At 35.2% G+C, this 26761-nt stretch overlaps 1 protein-coding gene across 2 annotated transcripts in view; it reads left to right on the top strand.

Moving 5' to 3' along the window:
* The window catches only part of PIK3C3 (phosphatidylinositol 3-kinase catalytic subunit type 3), a 146337-nt gene that overhangs the window by 45154 nt on the left and 74422 nt on the right, over positions 1 to 26761 (top strand). Inside the window, exons 5-10 of one of the 2 annotated variants that reach the window (XM_077777613.1) lie at positions 1346 to 1432; positions 3478 to 3573; positions 6159 to 6230; positions 14912 to 15016; positions 15726 to 15818; positions 23868 to 24053. In XM_077777613.1, coding sequence (XP_077633739.1) covers positions 1346 to 1432; positions 3478 to 3573; positions 6159 to 6230; positions 14912 to 15016; positions 15726 to 15818; positions 23868 to 24053 — 639 coding nt within the window. The remainder of the gene's footprint in view (positions 1 to 1345; positions 1433 to 3477; positions 3574 to 6158; positions 6231 to 14911; positions 15017 to 15725; positions 15819 to 23867; positions 24054 to 26761) is intronic. The other variant, XM_077777615.1, reaches the window with a different exon arrangement.

Here is a 26761-nt window from a genome sequence, read left to right as displayed (position 1 = left end):
GTTTAATTTGCATTTCCTTTATGACATTTGATCATTTGCCATTTATGTGTTTTCTTTGATGAGCTGTCTGTTAAGGTTCTTTGGCACATTTTTCTTAATCAAGTTGCCGTTTTTCTTATTGAATTTTAAGAGTTCTTTGTATATTTTGGATAACAGTCCTTTATCAGGTGTCTTTTGCAAATATTTTCTCATAATCTGTGGCTTAGTTTCTCATTTACTTGACAGTGTCTCTCCCAGAACAGATTTTTTTTCTAATTTTAATGAAGTCTAGCTTGTCAGCGATCTCTTCCATGGATTGTGCCTTTGTATTGCATTAAAAAAAAAATCTCCATACCCAAGTTCATCTAGTTTTCTCCTATGTTATCTCCTAGGAATTTTATAATTTTGCATTTTGCATTTAGGTTTATAATCTTTTCTGATTTAATTTTTGTGGGTAAGTTCTGTGCCTAGATGCATTTTTTTTTTTTTTTTTGCATGTGGATGCCCATTTATTCCAGAACCATTGGCTGAAAAAACTGTCTTTGCTCCATTATATTGTCCCTGTTCCTTTGCCAAAGATCATGTGACTTTCTTTATGGAGTCTAGTTCTGGGTTCTGGGTTTTCCTCCAATGATTTATTTGTCTATTTTTTTGCCAAAACCAAACCGTCTTGCTTATGGTAGCTTTATATTAATCTTAAAGTTGGGTTGTGTCAGTCCTTCAATTTTGTTCCTCTTTAATATTATGTTGGCTATTCTTGATCTTTTGCCACTCCATATAAACTTTAGAATCAATTTGTTGATATCTACAAAATGTCTTGCTGGAATTTTGACTGAGACTATGCTGAATCTATAGATCAATTTGGGAGATACTGACGTCTTGACAATATTGAACCTTTCTACCCATGAACATGATATGTCTCCATTTATTTAGTTCTTGGTTTTGTTCCACAGATTTTTGTAATTTTCTTCATGTAGAACATGTTTTGTTAGATTTATACCAGTCTCATTTTTGGGGTGCTAATGTAAATGATGCTGTTTTTAATTTCAAATTTGACTCTTTTATTGTGTATAGGAAAGTGATTGACTTTCACATATTAACCTTGAATTCTGCAATTTTAGTATATAAATTGCTTATTAGTTCCTGGAGTTTTTTTCTTAATCTTTCTTTATTTTCTACATAGATGATCATGTCATCTGCAAATAAAGACAGTTTTATTTCTTTCTTCAAAATTTGTATACCATTTATTTCCTTTTTATTGTCTTACTGCATTTTCCCCCACTATTATGTTGATGATCATTAACATTTTTATTCACCTTTCTGTGAAATCTATGTTAAAATTTTCTTCTTTATATTTATTCTGCAGCTCACCAAAGCTCATCGACAAGGACACATGGTGAAAGTAGACTGGCTGGACAGATTGACATTTAGAGAAATAGAAATGATAAATGAGGTGGGTTGTATCCCTTTTTTTCTTTTTTTTTCCAAAATAATTTTTCCAGATTTCTAAGTCAAACTTTTTTTTTTTTTGAAGTTTATCTTATTTATTATGAGAGAGAGAGCATGCATATGTGCATAAGTTGTGGAGGTGCAGAGAGAGGGAAATGTGGTGCCAGCATGGAGTTCAACCTGGGGCTTGAGCCCAAGAATCATGAGGTCATGATCTGAGCCGAAATCAAGAGTCAGCAGCTTAAGTGACTGAGCCACCAGGCACCCCTCTAAGTCAAACTTTTTGAGAAGCATTGTTTATTGCCAGATAACTCACAAATGTGAGAGCATTGAGGATAACCTGTAGTTGTGAGTTCTATGCTAATAAGTGGGAAACTTGAGGTATCTGTTTTTCTTTAATTTCAATGTTCTGTCAAACCATGAAGCAGGCATTGAGTGTCCTTAGTGTACTGAGTATTAAACTAGTGAAGCCTGTCTTAGACTTGATGCCTCTCTTGGGTGTTCTCTTTCTCCATTTGGCAGCTTATGTAGACATTCAGTTCAGTACTGGATTCTTTCAACACAGTGCTACCGCTTTAATTGTATACACTTGATACTATGTGTATTATGTACTACTTAGAGGACTCTGCACCCTTAGTAAAGTTACATGGTTCAAAGTAATTTATTTGTTTTTTGATCTTGTTTATTCGTTCCAAAATACATTTAATTAAAAGATGGCTTCCATGAAACTCCAAAAGTTAGAACAAAATTTTATTTTCTTTTTTATATATTTGCACTGCCATACTGGATTTTGGCCTCACATTCTGTGTCTGGATAATAGAACAGTTATTTTAATCAAATTAGGAGATAGGAATTTCAGCTTTTGTGATATACCTAATTTACTGTGGTTACCACAGAGCACAACTGACTTATTTTATATTCTGTGAATGTTTTTTAGCAGGTTGAAAGAGAGAAACCTTTAATTTACAATGTTAAAAGTTAAATTCTACTATTTATTTTTAAAAAATGAGCGTTTTGTTTAACAATACTTACATTCAGTATGAATAAACTGGGCATCTTTTCTAAATTTATTCATAATATATTTTCATATTGAAACTGAAAGAAAAATTTATATTTTGAATTTTTATAAGAGTCACATTCCTAAAATAGTTAAATCAAAGTGGTTTAATTTTTCTGTTCTTCAATTTAGATACCCTTGAGAGTAGAAGAAGCAGTGTTACCACTTGTCCAGCCTATTCACCTTCCCTTCTTTAAAAGATAGGAGAGCATTGCCATTACCGTAATTAGACTATAATATGCTTCATAGAGCCGAACAATTTAAGTGACTTCTTTGGACCTTTATGATATTATACATATAGATTTAAAGCCATTTTTAAAACTGGGTTAAGACTTATCACGCTTTTAGACTTCATTTTATTTTCACTTTATTATTGTCCTAGTGTTTGCTTTTTACTTACGAAGACACATTTATACATGCAGGATTTTTTTATTTTGGAGAAAAGTAACTATTTCCCCAGTATATTTAAAGTATATTGATGAAAATGTATAAATGATTGCCAGTTATCTTAAGATCATTTGTGAATTGTGAAAAATTTGTAAAGGTTTTGAAGCTCAAATGGCTTCTGTCTTTAACTATATACTTTGTTTTTTGTTATACTTAATTTCTGTAGTTAGATATATGGTTTAAGGCTAAACAGTTCTTAAAATTATTAGAAGTACAAATCTTTATTTCTGAAATAAAATAGTTTTCATGGAAATATATATAAAATACCTTCAAGATTTTATTCCAAACTAGAATAAACCAGAAATGTCATTAATTTTGAGGAGGGAGTTATAGGTGAATGGTAGACACTACTTTATAGGTGCTGTATAAAATAAAATAGCAGTACTATATACAACTGTGTTTATAATAATGCAATAAAAATTTATTACATTTTAATTTGTACTTGATAGATCATGTATTACTGAATTGGGAATAATGATGCATTACTGATCCTTTAAGGGAATGTTGAAGATCATTATTTTTCTTAAAAATCTTTTTTTTTTTAGAGTGAAAAACGAAGCTCTAATTTCATGTATTTGATGGTTGAATTTCGATGTGTCAAGTGTGATGATAAGGAATATGGTATTGTTTATTATGAAAAGGTATTTGTCTTTGAACTGTTTATAGTCTCTAAAGTAGAGGGGAGGGAAAACATTAAAAAAAATTACTGTTATACCTGCTGAGATGAATTATTTGGTTGCAGGATAGCAGACAGCTGTCAGCAGCAGCTGTCTGTGTATGCACAAATCAGATCATACAGCTACAACAAGATTACAGCAGCCGTTCATTCATGTAATAGAGTTCTGGGTTCCAGAATTCAATACATATGCAACAGATTAAAAGCTTTTTGATTAATTGTTTCATAAATTAACAGTAGGACATTCAAACAATAGCTTTATTAAGAATTAGTATTCATTTGAAAAATAAGAATAGTTTTTTAAGTGATAAGTGGTTGAAAATTAAGGGTATATTATTTGAATAAGCATAATGTGTTGGATTGTAGATGTGATCCTAACATAAGTATGTTCATGAAAGCCTTTCTAAATAAGTATTTATTTATATAATTAATGCTGAATTAAGAAAATCATGTTATCAGGCTGAGTGATAACAAGTATGCACTTCTGGATTTGTTCTGGTCTGCTCATTACGCAAAAGAAAGTAGCTGTATGTTTGATATGTAGCTAGATGAAAAATATCTGTGCCTTAAATGCTTGTTGAAGGATCTTAATTTAAGCACTATAGAAATAATTGCATGCGTAATTCAAAACTATATAAACCAGGTATTATTGTGGAAATACTTAGGTGCTTAAATCATTGGGGGTGAGAACAGACTTTTGATACATTGCATAATAGAATAGTATTTCTTCTAGTATATAGTTATATGTAGTTTATTAGTATTAATACTTCTAAATTGTATTTATGCTTTGGTGTTATTTATTAAAGCTGTCACAGTGATCTTTGAAAACACATCTTTTTATAACTAAATTACTATTTGAAAGATGTTTTTGTAATGGAGTTTTAAGGTTTATATAGTTAATTTATGGTCATTTTTTCTGGTACTTTTCAAGTTAACACATGTTTTTCTCTTTAGCTTGTATCCCTTCCCTTTAATAAAAGGTTAGGAAAGGTTACCTTGTTTCAGCCTTTTATAAATGATAATCTTTGGTAAAAAGACATTAGGAGGTTAGACTATTTAACATTGTTTATTAATTCATTAGAAAAACTATACTAAAAACAATGAGAAATTCAGATGAGTGAAATTATTTTGTCACCAATATACTTTAATAAGCTCACATTTTTCATTTTATACTGTGTATAATTTAATTTAAAGCATTATGTATTTCCTGCCCTAATGGAGTTTATATTGCAAAACATGCTAATGGAAATGGTACTTTCAAACATAAGAGATGTGAAGAATCTTTTGAAAGACAGCTTTGATAATAGATGAAATAATAACAGAATAAAAATTAGAAGAATTTCAAGTATTTTTGAAAAGGTTCTTGACCCCTTTCTACTGCTTCTTGAAAATTGCTCATAAATTAATGCCTGTCCACCTACCCTGTCATATTTCCACTTAGTGTAAAGATTGCTGGGCCAGTGTATTGAATCTAATGGAAATAGACTTTCTTGTCACCTGTCTTTTGTGACAGATAGCCTTAGTGAAGATTACTTGTCACAGTTGGGCTGATAAATGTGTTTTCTGGTATTGTGACTGAGAACCAGCCTGTTAAACAACGGCTGTGGGAATTTGTGGTTTTCTGTAAGACTCAATTACTGAACTAAAGGAAAGTCACACAGTACTTCCCCTATTTCAGTCTCTCCTGGTTTTGTTCCATAGTATCAAACAAAGGAAATACTAGCATTTTGAAATTGACAGAAGAACTTGATGCAAGGTGTGCAGTTAAGAGGAAATGAATTTTAGACTTAATTAGTTTAGCTTTCTCCACTGTGTATGCAGTAACATTTGTTATGCTGATTTACCTCTCGTCTGATTTGGATAAAAGTAAAAGCCAATACTCCTGAAAAATGATAATACCAACAAAATAAGACAGGTTGATTTCTTAAGAATTGATGGATGGCTTCTTACTATTCAAGTTTGCATTGCGTTGAGGGGGTGTCCCTCTGAGAAGCAATGCTATTGACTCTATAGCTGTGTATAAAGTTCAGCAACATTAAGTCCACACCTAAAGTTTGACTTCTTTGAATGGAACTTAATTGTGATAATTTGAAAAGTTGCCAACATCTACTCAGTAGTTTTTGCAGGTGATGCAACACATCTCTTGTGTATTTTATTCATATTTATACTTACTATATTTCAATTATACTTTGTGGTTTCTTGTTCTAAGTTGGAAAATTAGGGCATACTAATTTTGACCCATTATCATTATAAACAGTCAAAAATAGCTGACAAAAACAATTTGCTAATTCTAGATCTAATATATCTAAAAACTATTAACAAGTTTTTATTGTTAGATTTTATTTTTCCTGAAGTATTTCATCAGCAACAACAGGTAAAATATGGATATGTATTTTAAAATACAGTTGAAAGAAGATTCTTTTTTTTTAAATGAAGGAATGATGTTCATTACATAGAATTAAAATACATAGGAGTGTGCATTATCATGTATTATTTTTTATCATCCGGTTACATTTAACCTGTTTCTTAACTTACTACATTGTAACCCAGGATGGTGATGAGTCATCTCCAATTTTAACAAGCTTTGAGATAGTGAAGGTTCCTGACCCTCAGATGTCTATGGTGAGTTATTGCCAAATTTCTTATGAAAGTGCTTTTCTCCACAGTGATTATGACTTGGATCCACAGATACACTTTTTTTTTTTTTTTAAAAAAAACAGTGTAACTAAATCCCTTAGCTGAAAGTAATTCATAAGTCCATTTTAGCTATCTGGAGTCAAGTTCAGTGGAACTTTTACAGTATCAACACCTAAAAATAAGGTCAGGATAATGTAGTATTGGGGAACCATTTTATTTGAATTATTGGAAGAGCTAGAGAATGTAGTCTTGAGGTGAGAACAGAGGGAACAGGTATTTGAAAGGTTGTCATCCTGTGGGAGGGGAGTTTGTTTACACTGGGATGAAACTGTACACTCAATGAATGATAGTTATAGGGAGACTGATTTTGTTGAAAGATATGGAAGATCGTTGTAGCTACAAGAACTGTTTAATCTGTTTCTGTTTTTGTTTTTCTTTCATAGTTTATTGTCTAGTTGGTTTCCATATAACCCTGGTGCTCATCCCAACAAGTGCCCTCCTCCATGCCCATCACCCCTCTTCTTCTTTTCCCCACCCCCATCAGTCCTCAGTTTGTTCTCAGCATTTAAGAGTCTCTCATGGTTTGCCTCTCTCCCTCTCCCCCACTATTTTTCTCCTTCTCCTCCCCCATGGTCCTCCGTTAAGTTTCTCCTGATCCACCTATAAGTGAAAACATATAGTATCTGTCTTTCTCTGCCTGACTTATTTCACTCAGCATAACACCCTCAAGGTCCATCCATGTTGCTACACATGGCCAGATTTCCTTCTTTCTCATTGCCATGTAGTATTCCATTGTATGGATAAATCACATCTTCTCAATCCATTCATCAGTTGATGGACATTTAGGCTCTTTCCATGATTTGGCTATTGTTAAAAGTGCTGCTGTGAACATTGGGGTACATGTGCCCCTATGCATCAGCACTCCTGTATCCCTTGGGTAAATTCCTAGCAGGGCTATTGCTGGGTCATAGGGGATTTCTAGTGTTAATTTTTTGAGGAACCTCCACACCTATTTCCAGAGGGGCTGCACCAGTTTACATTCCCACCAACAGTGTAGGAGGGTGCCTGTTTCTCCACATCCTCACCAGTATCTAGACTCTCCTAATTTGTTCATTTTAGCCACTCTGACCGGCATGAGGTGGTATCTCAGTGTGGTTTTGGTCTGCATTTTCCTGCTGATGAGTGACACTGAGCATCATTTCACGTGTCTGCTGGCCATCTGGATGTCCTCTTTGGAGAAGTGTCTGTTCATGTTTCTTCCCCTTTCTTCACTGGATTATTTGTTTTTTGGGTGTGGAGTTTGGTGAGTTCCTTATAAATTTTGGATACTAGCCCTCTATCTGATATGTAATTTGCAACTATTTTTACCCATTCCGTCAGTTGCCTGTTAGTTTTATTGATTGTTTCCTTTGCCATGCAGAAGCTTTTTATCTTGATGAGGTCCCAATAGTTCATTTTTGCTCTTGATTCTCTTGCCTTTGGGGATGTGTCAAGTAAGAAATTACTGCGGTTGAGGCCAAGGATGTTGTTTCCTGCTTTCTCCTCTAGGGTTTTGATAGATTCCTGTCTCACATTCAGGTCTTTCATCTATTTTGAGTTTATTTTTGTGATTGGTGTAAGAAAGTGATCTAGTTTCATTCTTTCGCACATTGCTGACTAGTTCTCCCAGCACCATCTGCTAAAGAGGCTGTCTTTTTTCCATTGGATACTCTTTCCTACTTTGTCAAAGATTAATTGGCCATACATTTGTGGGTCCAATTCTGGGTTCTCTATTCTATTCCATTGGTCTGTGTGTCTGTTTTTGGCCAATACAATACTGTCTTGGTGACCACAGCTTTGTAGTAGAGGCTAAAGTCTGGAATTGTGATGCCTCCTGTTTTGGTTTTGTTCTTCTATATTATTTTGGCTATTTGGGGTCTTTTGTGGCTCCATACAAATTTTAGGATAGTTTGTTCTAGCTTTGAGAAGAATGCTGGTGCAATTTTGATTGTAATTGGATTGAATGTGAAGATTGCTTTGGATAGTAATGACATTTTAACGATATATATTCTTCCGATCCATGAGCATGGAATGTTTTTCCATTTCTTTGTGTCTTCTTCAATTTCCTTTAGAAGTTTTCTATAGTTTACATCATACAGATCTTCTATATCTTTGGTTAGGTTTATTCGTAGGTATTTTATGGTTTTTTGTGCAATGTGAATGGGCTCAGTTTCTTGATTTCTCTTTCTGTTGCTTCATTATTGGTGTATAAAAATAATGATTTTTTATTATCATACAGCTACTTTCTGTATGTTGATTTTTGTACCCTGCAACTTTACTGAATTCATGGATCAGTTCTAGTAGGCTTCTGGTGGAGTCTGTTGGGTTTTCTATGTAGAGTATCATGTCTTCTGCGAAAAGTGAAAGTTTGACTTCTTTGCCAATTCTCATACCTTTTATTTCCTTTTGTTGTCTAATGGCTGATGCTAGGACTTCCAACACTATGTTAAATAACAGTGGTGAGAGTGGACATCCCGTCGTGTCCCTGATCTCAGGGGGAAAGCTCTCAGTTTTTCCTCATTGAGGATGATGTTAGCTGAGGGCTTCTCGTAGATGGCTTTTACAATCTTTAAGTAAGTTCCTTCTATCCCGATTTTCTCGAGGGTCTTTATTAAGAAGGGATGCTATATTTTGTCAGATGCTTCTTCTGCATTTATCAACAGTATCATATGGTTTTTATCTTTTCTTTTGTTAATGTGATGTATCACATTGATTGATTTGCTAATATTGAACCAGCACTGTAACCCAGGAATGAATCCCACTTGATCATGGTGGATAATTCTTTTTATGTGCTGTTGCATTCGATTTGGAAGTATCTTGATAGAATTTTTGCATCTGTATTCATCAGGAATATTGGCCTGTAGTTCTCTTTTTTTTTTTTTTTTTTTTTTTTTTTTGGTATAGCTTGAGAAGAATGGGTATTAATTCTGTTTCAAATGTCTGATAGAATTTCCCAAGGACATCTGGCCAAGGGCTCTTATCTGTTGGGAGATTTTTGATAACTGATTCAATTTCTTCACTAGTTACGGGTCTGTTCAGATGTTCTATCTCTTCCCATGTAAATTTTGGTAGTGCATGTGTGTTTAGGAATTTGTTCATTTCTTCTAAATTGTCCGATTTGTTGCCATATAATTTTTCATATTCCCTGATAATTACTTGTATATCTGAGGTATTGGTTGTAATAAATCCATTTTCATTCATTATTTTGTCTATTTGGGTGCTCTCTGTTTTCTTTCTGAGAAGACTGGAAGCTGACTAGAGGTTTATCAATATTGTTTATTTTTTCAAAAAATCAACTCTTGGTTTCATTGATCTGTTCAGCTGTTTTTTTTTTTTTAATTCTATATTGTTTATTTCTGCCTTAATTTTTATTATTTCTCTTTCTACTAGGTTTGGGGTACTCTTGTTGCTCTCCTTCTAGTTCCTTTAGATGTGCTGTTAGATTTTGTATTCGCGCTTTTTCTAATTTCTTGAAATAGGCCTGGAGTACAATGTACTTAACTCTTAGGACTGCCTTTGCCACATACCATCGAGTTTGGATTTTTGTATTTTCATTTTCATTTGTTTCCATATATTATTTAATTTCTTCTCTACTTGCCTGAATGGCCCATTCTTTTTTTTAGAAGGGTGTTCTTTAACCTCCATATTTTTGGAAGTTTTCCAGACTTTTTCCTGTGGGTGATTTCAAGTTTCATAGCATTGTGATCTGAAAAGTGTGCATGGTATGATCTCTATTCTTTTATATGTATTGAGGACTGCTTTATGTCCCAGTATGTGCTCTATCTTGGAGAATGTGCCATGCACACTTGAGAAGAAAGTGAATTCCATGACCTCAGGATGTAGAGTTCTAAATATATCTGTCAAATCCATCTGGTCCAACATGTTATTCAAGTCCATTGTTTCTTTAGTGATTTTCTCTTCATTTGATCTATTCATTGCTGTAAGTTGTGTATTAAAGTTCCCTGCTATTAGCACATTCTTGTCAGTAAGATTATTTCTGTTTGTGATTGTTTTATGTATTTGGGTGCTCCCATATTTGGTGTGTAGACATTTATAATTGTTAGCTCTTTCTGATGGATAGACCCTGTAATTACTATATAATGTCCTTCTTCATCCCTTGTTACTGCCTTTACTTTAAAGTCCAGTTTTGGGTGCCTGGGTGGCTCAGTGGGTTAAGTGTCCGACTTTGGCTCAGGTCACAATCTCATGGTTCGTGGGTTCGAGCCCCACATTGGTCTCTGTGCTGACAGCTCAGAGCCTGGAGCCTGTTTCAGATTCTATATCTCCCTCTCTCTCTCTGACCTCCCCCTACTCATGTCTCTCTCTCTCTCTCTTTCTCTCTCTCGGAAATAAATAAAAAAATTTAAAAAAAGTCTACAGTTCCATGGATTAAAAAAAAAATAAAGTCCAGTTTTGTCTGGTATAAATATAACTACTCCAGCTTTCTTTTGACTTCCAGTAGCATGATAGATATTTCTCCATCCCCTTACTTTCAATCTGAAGGTGTCCTCAAGTCTAAAATGAGTTTCTTGTAGACAGCAAATAGATGGATTTTGGTTTTTTTTAAATATGATTTTTATTTAAATTGGTTTTTTGTATGTCTTTCTTTTATTTTAAGAGACAAAGAGCGTGTGGGGGAGGGGCAGAGAGAGAGGCAGACACAGAGTCTGAAGCAGGCTCCAGGCTTTGAGCTGTCAGCACAGAGTCTGACATGGGGCTCAAACCCACGGACTGTGAGATCATGAGAGCCGAAGTCAGATACTTTAACCAACTGAGCCACCCAGGTGCCTCTGGATTTTTTTTTTTTTTTATCCATTCTGCTATCCTATGTCTTTTGATTAGAGCATTTACTCCATTAACATTCAGGATTATTATTGAAAAGTATGTGTTTAGAGTCATTGTGTTCTTTGTAGGATTCAAGCTTGTGGTGGTGTCTCTGCTACCTTGTGTTCCTTGCAACATTTCCCTCATAGAGTCCCCCTTAGGAGTTCTTGTAGGGCTGACTTAGTGCTGATGATCAATTCTTTCAATTTTTGTTTATTTTGGAAGACTTTGATCTCTTTCTATTCTGAATGACAGGCTTGCTGGATAGAGGATTCTTAGCTGCATATTTTTTTCTGTTCATTACATTGAAGATTTCCTGCCAAGTTTTAGTAGATAGGTTTGTAACTATTCTAATAGGTCTCCCTTTGTATGTTAGGGCCTTTTTATTCCTAGCTGCTTTCAGAATTCTCTCTGTGTCCTTATATTTTGCCAATTTCACTATGGCATATCATGCAGAAGATGGATTCAAGTTATGTCTGAGGGGAGTTCTCTGTGCCTCTTGGATTTCAATGTCTGTTTCCTTCCCCAGATTGGGGAAATTCTCAGCTATGATTTGTTTAAGTACTCCTTCAGTGACTTTCCCTCTCTCCTCCTCTTTTGGAATTCCTACGATACAGATATTGTTCTGTTTGATTGTATCACTCAGTTCTCGTTTTGTGCTCCTGAATCATTTTATCTTTTTCTCGGTTTCCTCCTTTTCTATAAATGTGTCTTTTAATTAACGTATTCTCCTCTTTACCTCTTCAACCCGTGCATTTGACGCCTCCATTTTATTACGCACCTCATTTATAGCATTTTTTAATTTATCACTATTTTTAAGCTCCATAGGTCTTTGTAGCAATAGCTTCTCTGATGTCTTCATGCCTTTTTCAAGACCAGTGATTAATTTTATGACGATTGTTCTAAACTCTTGTTCAGTTATATTGCTTATATCTGTTTTGAGCAGTTCTTTAGCTGTCATTTCTTCCTGTAATTTCTTTAGAGGAGAGTTTTTCCATTTCATCATTTTGGCTAGCTTTCTGTCTCTTGTCAGTTTTAAAAGCTTATTAAGCACTCTGCAGCTGTGAGTACTGCTATATTAAAGAAGGCTCATTGACTGTCCAGGGCCTGTTCATTTAGAAAGTGTTCTTTTAATGATGTCTCTTGGTCTCTCTTGTTGAGACTCTGGTTATTTTATTTCCCTATTCGTAATGGTATTTGGGACTCTCTACCATGTGTACTTTGGCTTGTTTCTTGAGGTAGATTCTTTTCTTGGAAAGGAAAACGGACAAACAGGGAACAAAGGCATGGAAATGCACAGACAAATGCAACAAATGAGCAAGCTGAAAGGGTAAAATTAAAAAAAAAAAAAAGAAAAGAAAAGAAAAAAGAAACCCAAAAGACAAAGGAGAATCTAAAAACATAAAATGAGAATTCCCAGCTACAAATAAAGAGCAAGGTGTATTCAGTGCTGATTGAAGAGCATATACAAAGAGAGAAATGACAGGGGCAGAGAGAAAGTGAAAGTGAACAGTGAACAGGCAGAGAGACTAAGAGGCTTAATTCAGAGAGAGAAAGAGGAGAATATGGTAAGATGTGAGGAGAAAAAAATGACGATAATGTTACTCAGAGAAACTGTATAGTCTGATTACTCCAGAGAGAGATAGAAAGATAGTGGTGGAGATGTAGAATATACATCTAGAGAATGGATTAAATATGATTGTTTAAGCTAACCAATGAGCAGAGTGCCCAGTCCAGCAGAGAAGAGGGATACAAATGCGACAAGNAAAAAAAAAAAAAAAAAAAAAACAGCTCTCTAGCGGGGTGGGCATGGTTTGGCGTAGGTGGGTGTTAGCCTCCACTGTGGTCCTGCAGGCCGCTCTCTGAGTTTCTATCTTGGTGGTTGTGAGGAGAAAAATGGCTGCGCCCCAGTCCCTTCTTGAACCAAGCGTTGCAACTCACTCTTTTGGGTCTGATCTCCTTGTGCTGCTGGCGTAGCCAAGGTGGGCCATGTTCTATGTCCCACGCCTATGCCTCGTTTCCAGGTCGTAGTCTGTACACTTTATTGATACCACCCAAAATATAATCCCATAGGCCCACAGTCCGGGTGCTTCCCTGCCGGGGCTTGAGCCAGGAAAGCAGTGGAACAGTTTCCCGTGGCGCAGAGAATAAAACAAGGGCACCTGGATGGCTCAGTCATTTAAGTGTCCAGCTTTGGCTTAGGTCATGATCTTACTGGTGAATTCCAGCTCCCTGTGCTCTGTGCTGACAGATAAGAGTCTGGAGGCTGCTTCATATTCTGTATCTCCCTCTTTCTTTGCCCCTCTCTTGTTTGAGCTCTGTCTCTCTTTCTCTCAAAAATGAACATTTAAAAAAAAATTTTAAATTTAAGTGCAAGTGGGGCGCCTGGGTGGCTTAGTCGGTTAAGCGTCCGACTTTCGCTTAGGTCATGATCTCGCGGTTCGTGGGTTCGAGCCCTGCGTCGGGCTCTGTGCTGACTGCCAGCTCAGAGCCTGGAGCCTGTTTCAAAGTCTGTGACTCCCTCTCTCTCTGACCCTCCCCTGCTCACACTGTCTCTTTCTCTCTCTCTGTCTCCTAGAAATAAATAAAAAATTTAAAAAATAAATAATAAATAAATAAATTTAAGTGCAAGTGAGCAAACACTAAACAAAAGGTAAAACAAAAACAAAACTAGACTACCCTCATTATTCCCTATGCTCAAAAATTTAGTTCAGTTTGTAGTCATGATTATTTACCAAATAGAGGAATATATTTTAACAAAAAAAAAACCCAACTGATATACTACTGAATCAGAGAATAAAGCACTATAAAACTTATGTGATTATAAGTACATGCACTAGCACTGGTACATAGATGGATAGACACAGATTGATAGGACAAGAGAAAAAGCTCAGAAATAGATCCCAGGACATATGCAAATTACTGTATGATAAAGGTGGCATTTCATCATTGGACCATAGTGTTGGGGAAATGATTAGCCATTTAGAAAAAGATAAAATCAGATCCATACTTCACATCATACATAATAAAAAACTCGAAATAGATCAGGGATTTAAGTATTAAAATGAAACCTTATTAGTACTTTATTGTCAGTGTAGGGAAAAACTTTGTAATCATGTTATGACTCAAAATTTAGAGACAGTAAAAAAAATGATTGATAAATTTGACTGCATTAAAAAAATTGCATGGCAAAACCCTGTATCAAAGGTCCAGAAAGCCAATTGAGAATTAGGAAAAAGATATGAACAGGTAATTCACACGTGCAAAAATAAATAAAATAAAAAACCTCTTAAGCAAAGAATGTATGTTCAAAACTAATGATTTTTGCCATAGATAGAATAGTCCACACCAAATATGCATATATATGTTCAAGCTTATGGTCACCATCCTTTCCCTCAGTCACCGCTAGCAGATGTTCCAGGGCCATTTGTAGCTCATAGGAAGAGGGAATGCTTTAGTCTGAGTTGTCAGGGAAGATTTAAGAGTAAAGGTAATACCTAAGTGAGTGTGAAAGCCTTGAATATATGGAAAATGAGGGATATGATGAGATGTATTAAGAAGCTGGAATGGTATGTGCACATTATGGCACTAGTGAAGCATAAGGCATATTTAGTTTTCCTGCCTCAATATGGTGATACTTAAAAAAAACATACGCTGGGGGCTAAAGCTGTAACAAGAATAAAATGTTAATTATAAAATGGTCTTAAGTAAGCAACCACTTACTTTTGTATTTCTAATTGGCTATTGAAACTTCCTTTTGATGAAGTTTACATTATTGATTAATATTTACCAATAATTTATAGGAGAATTTAGTTGAGAGCAAACACCACAAGCTCGCCCGGAGTTTAAGAAGTGGACCTTCTGACCATGATCTCAAACCTAACGCTGCCACAAGAGATCAACTAAATGTAAGAGAGTTTACAGACTATGTATATAAAAATAATGAAATGTGTAATTTAGTTGCAACTAATGTGATAACCACTTCATTTAAAAGTGATTCAAGTGCATGTTTTTTCCAGGTTAATGAAATCTGTGTAATTTCAGCAATTTTGCATTTTCTGTACTTTATTTTTTTTAATCATTTTTGTGGTTTTAAGAAAATATATTAACCCTGGAGATGGTGACATATGGGATATACATACTTTCTTGATACAGTGGTCTTAGAAACTGGCCCCAAGGTACATTGCCTGGGAGAAAGCCTTGGTGTGCACATAAACACTGTTATGTGCTTTGTGCTTTGACTTGACAGGGAAAGTGTTTATTGTTTATTTCCTTTTTCCTTTTGGAAAGAAAGGGGGTTATTGTTATTTTGATTTAGTTTATTTTTGGTTGAATTAAATGAGCTCTGTAGTTACTGATTTCTGTGTGGAGTGTGACTTATTTCATCTTTCCCCCCCCTACACTCTTGTAATATCCTTTTTGGACTGAGAAGTACAGCAAACTTAAGTTTTACTCTGTTTCATGTACATTTCCCTATTTCTGTAATAGAATATTACAGAATATAGAAATACTTAAATAAATAGAAATATTTAAATAAATGAAAATTTTTAAATAAAATGGAAATATATAGGAAGAATAAATTTAACAAAAGTAGTTTCTTTTTGTTCTTCATTGTAGATTATTGTGAGTTATCCACCAACCAAGCAACTTACATATGAAGAACAAGATCTTGTTTGGAAGTTTAGATATTATCTCACTAATCAAGAAAAAGTGAGTATCTTGAATATTTTTATATATCACATATTTTCTGCAAACTGTGTTACTGATGAACAGGATGAGGTAAAACTGCCATGGAAATAAAATATTTTTGTCAAAATAAAAACTAGTTCATTTTTTAAATGTTGCAGAGGGTGTATACAAAGACACACATACCAGTTGGTTGATGTGTAGATTATGCATAGATGCATGGTTTGAATGGGTTAAATCAGAGAGACTTGGGTTTAGGTTTGGCACCACTACTTACTCTTATGAGGTAAAGTGAGGAAAATTGCTTTGGAAGCTTTGTTTCCTCATTTTTCTGATGATAACAGTCTGATAGGTGAGGCAATACTGGTGAATAACCTGGCTAAGTACCTGGCACATAGTAGATGCAAAGTAAATGTTTAACTTGTGTCTTCGTTGTTCTTACCTCTTTGAACTTGGATGGCTAGCAAACTATGTTATTAAAAGGAGTATAGAATTTTGGAGGAGATGTGGCTGGAAAGGGAGTATGAGAAATGTAATTTGAAATGTATAAATTGAGTCGTGGAGTGGTATCTATCTTGGCATGCAGAATAGAGGTAGGGTCAGAACCAGACATTAGCTTTTCTTAATGGTTCCATGGGGTTGCCACGTTTCTGGAGAGAATTAGGATAAAGTAGTCAGCACTAGATTAGAGTCTGGGGACTTGGTTCTAAATCTTCCTGTTGCCCCTAAGAAGCTTTTTGACTACTGGCAAATCATTTCACCTGTCTGAATCTTAGTTTCTCATATTTTACATGAATTGATTACATTTGAACTAGAAGTTTCTTTTTGTTTTTAAGATAGCCTGTAAATTCTTAGAACATAGGTTCAGAGACTAACTCTTAAGATATGGGAATAATAACCACAGTCGATTAATTAGCCACAGTATGCCAGGGATCTTTTAAATCCCACAACAATCCTACAGTCTTGCCATTATTGTTAGTGTTCTACAGATGAGGAAACTTGAGTCTTAGAGACATTAAGGAACCTGTGCCAGAAGCACAAAGCTCTTACATATGTTATCTCTTGATGTGGTAACATCTGTGAATTAGAAGAGAATTTAGTGGATTGTAAAGAAAATGTTGCAACATCACATGCATGCCTCCACAGGGATTCTGAAATGTGTTGGGCACAAAACATAGCAACATCAGGAAAATTAATATCTGTCAGTAAGCTGTTACATAATTATATGAGAATGAATGGATATGTTTTACAGTCTCATGAGACAATCTTTAGCTACTTTAACTTGTTTTTCTTAAACAATTGCATTTCTTTTCATTTCTAAAGTAAAGGTAAAAATTCAATTGCAGCTCATCTTAAACTCTCCAGCTTTTCTTCTTTATCTTTTATTGATGCCTTGGGAAATTCTTTGTAGATGAATCATATTAACTCTCCTTTACATCTTTAACAAGAGCGAAAGAAGAATTTTAAATTTCCTATAGCTTTGAGTGTTATTCTCTTCATGACTGCAAAAAGAATTATTCATCAATAAAAACTTAGGTTGTGATTCTGTGTTTCATAAAAAGATTGAGTTAGTACATGATACTCTGTTAAATGAAGAATAACCTTGGTCACAGAAATTGCATCTTGAATGTAGCAGAGTGTTTTCTAAAACACAGAGCAAGATATTGAATTAAACCTGTTAGAATGTATGAGTTCAAGAAGCATAGAAAAGATTTACAGAGCAGAACTGCCTTCGATAGAAAGGCTTGCAAGAAAAATTGTTTGTTTAAACAAGTAGTCACTTCCCACTGAAATTCAATTACTAGTAGATATGTGCAAAAGAAATAAAATGCTCAAGTGATATAAAGTATGTGACAAGTTTCATTTAACTAGTTGATTTCAAGTTTTCGGAAGGTGGGTGATGAAACTTCAGTTCTCAGGACACATTATAGGATTCTTATGATCACTAGAGGAGAAAAAACAATATTTTTTAATGTTTGGGAAGCACTTTGCAGTAGACCAGATATATATATATTGGCCTTCAAGTGACCAGAGGAATTATTCACACAGCCACATTTGTGTCTTTGTAATAATTTAAAATGGGTTTTGTAGAAAACAAATACTCTTATACCCCTGTACCTTAATTTACTTACACAAAGAAATTCTTTCCGTGTCAGTTTCTCTGAAACTGATTTAGGTTGTCATTGGGCCCTGAAGCTGAAAAGATTACCTGGAGAGAAAGCAGTGCTCAGAAATTGGTGGAAATTCTTACAAAGTTATACTTCTTACTTGCTTTTTAATTAAATTTGGTCTTTCCACCTGTTTTTTTCCTAAATGACCTGTCTTAAGTATTTTGTATGAAAACCCTCTACTCTGGATTTGATGTACCTCTGAAGTTCACAGTAATCACCTAATCTAGCAAAACCAGTAAAATGTAGGAAGAATTTTAAAATTTGTTGTCCATACTATGTAGAAAGTGACTTATTTTTATGAAATCCAAAATGTGGATATTGGTAACTTTTCAAAACCAGTAATGACTGAAGAACCAAATGGCTTCTTATAAAAAAGTTCATTGAAAATAACTGTCTTAATGCCTTTCTGTTATCTTTGGGGGGAATAAAGCATTTGGGAAGTGTCCCACGGGAAGGTAATAGTGATGTACTAAATGTTTATATGAAGCTTTTCCTAAAGTAGCTACTGAGATGGTAACATCAGGACAACAATCACATTTGTGCTTCCTGTCAAGATGTTGATGAGGAGCCATAGGAGAAATGAATTCACTTGAGCAAGCAAAGTTACCACTGTTGCCTAGTCATACTTAGACTCTAGGCTTCAAGATACCATTTTTCTGTCTTCATATAAATTAAAATTTTTTTTACGGAAGGGATATTTGTACACAATCAAAATGGAGAAACAGGCATGTAAATTGATTAAACGTTACTCTCTTAAACATTTAGGTAGTTACTATAATCGATATGTAGAGTATAACAAAATCGGTGTGCTGTGTTATGAAGGAAGTTTCACAGAGCAAAAGATTGGTCTTAAGGTTTGAATAAGCTTCGATGATATTTTTTATGTGATCATTTTTCATGGAGAAGAAAAGCATGAATAAGGTAGAGTGTTAAGTTCAGAGACAGAAAAATTTGGGTGAATGGTTATGAAATAGAAAAGATGAAATCAGTTTGAGTCTTGAATTCTAGCTTGGGAGTTGGATTTCACTGGTGATAAGAAACCACTAAAGGAACAAAATGTGTCTTAAGTGATGTTTTAAGGAAGTTGAACCAGGATGGATTGGAGCAGATCTGAGAATGAAAAAAGAGACCTAATTAGGAGGCTCATCTATGATTTTGAGAGTGACCTTGGAGGGCAGGGGAAGAAGAGGAGAATGTGTAAGATGACTTGGTGACAACTCCCAGGAGTTAGGCTGGAGTGCCTGAAATAATGAAATAGGGCAAATGGAAAGAGCAGGGTGAGGAGATATTTTCACGTCTGAGTCAAAAGAATTAAAGCACAACTGTGATGTTGTGATATAATAAGAAATATATACTTGGGTTTGTTTCTGGCAGTTTCCAAAGCCCAGGGGTTTTCCTGAGTGGTAGGGATGAGAGTGGTGTCTTTTTGTTATTCATAATAAGCCCTTCTCAGACATACCTGAGTTTATGCTAATAAGGTGACTCTTGCAAGATGAGGTTGCTTGCTAGAGTAACCAACCAGGTGAATGGGATTAGAAGGTTGGAATTTTCAGTCCCACCCCTTGACCTCTGGGAGAGGGACTAGGAATTGCATTAGTCATCGCTGGCCAGTAATTTAATAAATCATGCCTATGTAATGGAACCTTCATAAAAAACCTATAATGACAGGGTTTGTAGAGCTAATGGGTTGGTGAATGCATCCATGTGACAGGAGAGTGGCACACCCATACCTCTATAGGGACAGAACCTCCTCTGCTTGGGACCTTTCCAGACCTTGTACAATGTACCTTTTCATCTGGTTACTCATTTTGTATCCTTTATAATAAACCAGTATTAATAAGTAAAGTCTTTCTGAGTTTTATGAGCTATTATAACAAATTACAGAGCCTGAGCAAGGTGTCATTGGTAACTTCTGATTTGTAGACAAGTCACACACAAGTTTGGGCAACCTGAGGACCCAAAATTTGTAATTGTCTCAAAAATGGGAAGCAGTTTTGTGAGACTGACCCTTTAACCTGTGGAATCTTCAGTAACTCCAGGGAGTTCAGAATTGAATTAGATTTTGGCATACCTTGTTGTTGTCCTCAGAGAATTAAGCAAATGTTTGGTGTGGAAAACCACACATTTGTTGTCAAAAGTGTCCTGTGAGTAGAGGAATAGGTTTCCCTTTAGCAAAAAATTAGAAATTTCTAATAACTTAGTTGGTAGAAATTAAAAATAGAAATATGTATGATGAAAATAGTTTTTTCAGCTCTGGACTGATTGTGAAAATGTTTCTAAGAATAGGAGATGACAGTGAGCAGGTTCTAAGATCAGAAGGGAGGTTAATGAAATACTACTATTTAAAATATAGCAATAAATGTGTTACTGTTAACATTTGAAATTGGACCCAATATCAGAAATAGAATAACAGTAATATCAAATGATAAAATAATTAACATCAAATATGTGTAATATACAAAGTACTGTTCTAAATATTTGCATTCAGTAACTTATTTAATCATTACTGCAACTTTATAGGATAAGTCACTTAAAGTTAGATAATGTGCTCGAGGTGACTTAGCTAATAATTAATGGAGCTGGGAATTAGGATTTGACCTCAAACACCCTGGCTTGAAAGCCTGTATTGTCCAGTTATCAGTGGATACTCTAAAGCTAAAACGCTTTTGAATCCTGTACCTGATGCATGAATACATGCATCAGTACAGCATTTTAAAGATCCAGGAATTAACTAGTATTATTATTGCTTCAAATTCTTACATTTTCTATCTTTCTCATTTCTCTTCTCCTTGTTTCCTTCATTCTACTACCTCTTTGCTTACATTTTTAACATTCAGCATTAGAAAGTTGTGTAATTCTTTGTGCCATGTCTTAAGTTCCTTGGCAGCAGCATGCTCTATAAATCTTACTAGTAAATCTGTAAATCTGTGAATCTGGGTATTAGATTGTTTCAGTTATTGAGTTGAGTATATCAGCATGCTGCAAGATTTGCTTATAAGTACATATCTGCACATTTCTATTAAGACTGTTGATGTGCTGTGAAATGGAAAAGTTTTCGCTGTAGTTATTTAAGAAGTATTGCTTTATTTCAGCATTCAACATAGAAATACATTTTAGAAGTGAAAAATAAAATGCATGGAATAAGTTAGAAGGGTGGTCTTTGTTCTTACATGAAAGGGAGCACTGTGCTAGATGGTTTGCAGTTGGTATGGAAGAAATGGATAGCTATTCTGCAGAACATAGACTCCAGTTGTAGAGAGAAGAATGCCCACAAAAACGTTTGGCAGTTAAGAAGGGCATCATTTGAATGAAGAGCATAAAGAGGTAACTACTAAAGGAAGAGTTCAAAGCTGCTGAGAACTTATTGGAAAAGTTGAGTCTTTGACAAGCTGGCCGTGAAGATGACACTACTATTTGGGTGATGAGCATAGGGAAGGCTTGTAGACAGGAGTTAGAGTCATGTATTATTTAGGTTAAGTTGGTTGAAACATAGAAGGAGAATGGGGGGAGTTAGCTTAAGGAGAGAAGATTGTGGTAAGAAGTATCGTTGAAGTATTTTGAAGCCACGTTTTGTTTGTTTTTTCTGTTTTGTAAATTAGAGTGATTCTGTCATTTAATGGGAAACTACACTATAACAATATGATAGTCATCATCCATTGTTGGAAAAGCTGTCTATATATGTGTGTGTGTGAGGGCTTAAATTTGCTCTCATTTTCCCCAATGAAACTGACATTGGGAAGAAGTTACATGAAAACGCTTTTGTTTTTTGGTTCATTATAGTTAAAAAATAACAAAAAATGGCTTCACAGTAGGTACTTTAGAAATTAGTCACTGGAATTACTTAAATATTAAGTCTCTTTTTGCCAGGAATGTTAGAAGATAAATTTCTCTTGACAGTTGGTGGTTCATGCTAACATTACTTCAAAATTGAGCTTCTGAGTGTTCGTATGATATCATTTGAGAGAAACTGGTATTAAGGCTCTTAGCTAGAAGGCTATGCCAAACTCCAGATGTGTGGTGTAGTGAGAATCAAGCTGAGGGGAAAAATGCGGAAAATATTGCTTGGGAAATGATGGGCAGGAATTGTGAATAGATTTAGGAGGTCTGTGTTGATGGAATAATGGCTCTATGGGGCATGGATTTAGCTAATTAGGAGATGGCAGTGCCTTAATGGTAAGGAGGGACCATCTGGCGAAAGATGAATGAGCTGAGAGTGGACTCCAATTTTGGGTGTAGCTTGTCCACCATTTTGAGGTGATAGGCAAGCCACTAACTTTGTAGAGATTATATATAATTTGAGCATTGGACTAGATAATCTCCATTGGGCCTTTTTAAAAAATTTACTTAAATCATGAATAAGTTACGGCATGGGCATTAGGGTTCATTTTATGTCATACTAACCAATAACTGTTTTGTTGTCCAAGAGGACATTTTCTTGAGAACTGGATTAGTTTACTAAAGTAAAGATTTTAGTTGGTTAGAGCAGGAATTTAAAATTTTAAAGTTATCTTTGTTCAAGAGATGAATTCATAGAGAAAGAGAAAGAAGAAAATGGGATCAGCCAGGAAAGTGTTCCCAGGAGGGAGATGTGACAATAGCGATAGTTTTTTATGGAGAACAAATATACAACCTTGTTAAAAGAGCATTTATTATGTATGCAGCCATGAGTGATATGCTCCAAGGTCATTTACTTACCTGGACAATCTTATAAAAACTTTAGATAGTTACACTGCTTATCTAAAGAAGTGAGGTTCCAAAAAGACACTACAAACAGGCAGCTGAATCATAGAATATTTGTTGCTGCTTCTCTGTTTTTCTGTATGCTTGTTTCTTGAGGGTTGTTGTCTTTTAAAGTAGTTCCTTCTCTGTGTAAGAGATGTACTTATTTAATTTATCTTGAGCCCTCATGTGTGAGTATCTAGGAAACCCAGTGATCCTAGGGAGATTTGAAAATGAGGTTCATGGTAGGGATTCTACCCTCACTTGGCTTTGAACTCTTTTTATTTATTGGTTGCAGTATTTTATGTCACATGTTGATGCTGTAAAATGAATGTTGTTTTTAAGGCATCTCAGAATATGTATGCTTCTTTATTTCCATATCTTGAGGTCTGCACTATTTTGTTATTTAAATTTTTTAAAATGTTTTTTTACCTTTGAGAGAGAGAGAGAGTAGGGGAAGGGTCAGAGAAAGAGAGAGAGAGGGAGACACAGAATCAGAAGCAGGCTCCCAGACCCCACACTGTGAGTACAAAGTCCTGACATGGGGCTTGAACTCATGAACCGCGAGATTATGACCTGAGCCAAAGTCGGACACTTAACTGACTGAGCCAGCACCCAGGTACCCTTGAGGCCTGCACTATTTTAAAATAAAAAAGGAAAATGAAGAAAAGCCAAAGAAAACTTAAAAATTCATAGTGCTCTGTAAGTGGTTTAACTTGAAAAATGTAGGGGTGCCTGGGTGGCTTAGTTGGTTAAGTGTCCAATTTTGGCTCAGGTCATGATCTCATGACTTGAGGGCTCGAGCCCCACATCGGGCTCTGCGCTGACAGCTCAGAGCCTGGAGCCTGTTTCAGATTCTGTGTCTCCCTCTGTGTCAGCCCTTCCCCTGCTCACACTCAGTCTCTGTCTCTGTCTCTCTCTCAAAAATAAATCTTAAAAAAAAAAAAAATAACCTGAAAAATGTAAAGTTACAGGGAACATGTTTTTTTTTTTCCTCTACTTTCTGTCCTGCAGTATTTTTCTAGGAACATGTGTATAACTATGTTAAGTGGTTACACATGAAGTCTGTCATTGATTCTGTGACTTTGTCATCAGGACGAAGTGGGAAAGTCTGCCTAGTCACTCTTTCCTTTTCCCAGGTAATAGGCTGTTGTTTCTAATTTTAAAATCTTTTTGATTTTAGGCTTTGACAAAATTCTTGAAATGTGTTAATTGGGATCTACCTCAGGAGGCCAAACAGGCATTGGAACTTTTAGGAAAATGGAAGCCAATGGATGTAGAGGACTCCTTGGAGCTGTTATCTTCCCATTACACCAATCCAACTGTGAGGCGTTACGCCGTTGCACGTTTGCGGCAGGCAGATGACGAGGTACATTGTTACCCATTACCATTCTTTAATCTATAGCCTGATTATAGGCTCATTTACTCCTCCTGCTCCACCCTATGTGTGTATGTGCGTGTGTGTGTGTGTGTGTGTGTGTGTGTGTGTGTGTGAGAGAGAGAGAGAGAGAGAGAGGGAGAGAGGGAAAGAGCAAGAGAGAGACAGATGAGAGAGAGAGAGAAAGAGAGATTTTTAGAAGGGAAGAGGATATACTAGGTGTGTTTTCAGAAGTAAAATTAAAATATTCCTCCAAGGACTCTTCTGTGAAATGAAAATTTACTTCCTGATCTGTTACATGATAGGACAATCTCTCCCAGGACATTTACCTGGCAGCAGAGCTTGTATTGCTCTGTCTGGAAAAAGGAATTCTAATGAAAAATGGTTTAATGCAGCACCAGCTAGGGAATAATTCAGATCCCCTCTATCAGTCAGTATACAACAAGCCACATTTAATTGCAGCCTTGAAAAGCCCTTGGGGCCTTTAAAGCATAGAGATGCATGGTCATCTTATTCTCCTTCAAACTTCTCCCTTAAACTTTCAGCTGCTGACAATTATGTGTATATGTAGATTTGCTGAAGGTGGTTTTGAATCCTCTGGAAAGCTAAGCCTACAAACTTTATGCTGGCTATTTATATACTTATAAAACCACCAGGCAAGGAGGAACACTCTGCGGACACAAAGCATAGCTGGATTTTGTATTGGAGTTATTCCTAATAAAATAGAATAATCCAGCAATTTTTTTAAGTTATTAATTTTTATACAGTGAATGCCTTTCCCAAACATACCTGATAATTTATGCTAGCCTGCAGGGCTTATGGGATACAGGATAACTTTTCTCAAGCCTCAATGTGTATAGGAATGTTGATTCCATAGAATAACTAATACTGAAGATCTTTTTCTAAAAAAGGTCATTTTGAATTTATAGTGGCAAAACATAGCATTTACTAAGATTGATGTATGTCTTTAATTATAGTAAAATATAAGCACTAAAGCGAATATTCTAGTGAATGCTCACATGGAATTTACACATCTTTAGCAGCTGCCATCTCACAGCTAGTCTTGCTTCATCTGTAACACCACTTATTTTCTCTTCTCCATTTCCTACCCCTCACCAGATTATTTGGAGGCAAATCTCAGCTATTGTATAATTTTACTGGAATAGTGTTTTTTACTCTCCTGTCAAAAAGCAATACTAAACACTGTGATTCAGCATATTATCTTCTTCCTCAACTGTTTTACTGTATCACAAGTAAAATTTATTACATATTTATTTGAAATGTAGAAATACTGAAACTTTACTTTGAAATTCATTAGAAATTTAACTTAAGTTATTAATTCTCTATGCTTGACATGAGTCATAGCGTTTAGCCTCTGGGCTATATAGTCAAGACAGTACCTTGATGTGGGTTCAGAATTTAAATAGAAAAATTATAAGTCCTAATCTTTGATTGTCTTGTTTCAATTCCGTCATGAGCTTCTAGGCTGAGTATTTGATTGTCTCTGGAGATTGTTGTTTTCATGCAGGTACTGGACAATTTCCAGACCATTTTATAATTTTTGTTATGAGGTAGAGGATAATGATAGAAACATTGTGTACATTTTAAGTTACAAAGTATGGTAGTTTTTTTTTTTAGGTTTTAGAGATCTTAATCTTTGAATACTTTTCTGAATTTGATTTGCTAATATTGTGTTTAGGAATTATTTATTTAAAATTTTTTCGTTAATGTTTATTTTGAGAGAGAGAGAGAGAGAGAATGAGCAGGGGAGGAGCAGAGAGAGAGGGAGACACAGAATTTGAAACAGGCTCTAGGCTCTGAGCTGTCAGCACAGAGCCTTATGTGGGGCTCAAACTCATGAACTATTGAGATCAGGACCTGAGCTGAAGTTGGATACTTGAATGACTGAGCCACCCAGGTGCCCTTCAGGAATTTTTTAAAAGCCATATTTCTTATTGTGTGGTTCAAAAGGAGAGGTTCCCCGTTAGAGTTTGAGGAGAAAGTGGCATCTGAGATACACATTGAAAAAAAGAATAAATGTAAGAAAAGAGTAAATGTTCACAGTTGGACATGAGTGTACATTTTAAGTGGAGAGACCAAAATGAGCAAAGTCAAGGAGAATGAAAAGTACAAGGAAAATAGAAAGTATTTCACTTTAACAGGAATGTGGGATGTATATAGCTAGCTGTTCAGGAAATAAGATCAGAATCTGTGTCTTTCTAACTATAAATGCCTATATGAAGAATTACTCTTAATTCAGTAAGAAATGGGAAGTCAATGATTTTTGACATGAAATTTTGCCTGTGTACTATGAAGCATTAGAATTAACTTGTTATTGAGAGAAATGGTGATCACTATCTAGATAATATTCCATAGCTCCTAGGAAATTTTTACTGAATTGCCTCAGATGGAAACCTGATTTTTTTTTTCTTTTGTTTTACTCTGATGCTTATGCCCTTCATGCTCAGAGGAATTTTATGTTTTTCAAGATGCGACTATATTATGAGCAAACAGACTTTGTACAAATGAAAAGTGTAGTTTGAATGTAAGAATACCAGACTAACAAATCAGATAGGGATGAGTAACAAAAAGAGGAAGGTTTTCTTTTGAATTCTTCCTTTGTGGGGAATTTAATAATGATATAGCCTTTTTGATGTCATGTGGAAAGTCTTCTATAATTGGGAAGACATAACAGGTAA

Source organism: Crocuta crocuta, unplaced genomic scaffold, assembly GCF_008692635.1.
Source record: "Crocuta crocuta isolate KB4526 unplaced genomic scaffold, BGI_CrCroc_1.0 scaffold36, whole genome shotgun sequence".
NCBI lineage: Eukaryota > Metazoa > Chordata > Mammalia > Carnivora > Hyaenidae > Crocuta > Crocuta crocuta.
Note: the sequence above shows the minus strand (reverse complement) of the source record. Positions and strands in the feature narration are given on the sequence as shown.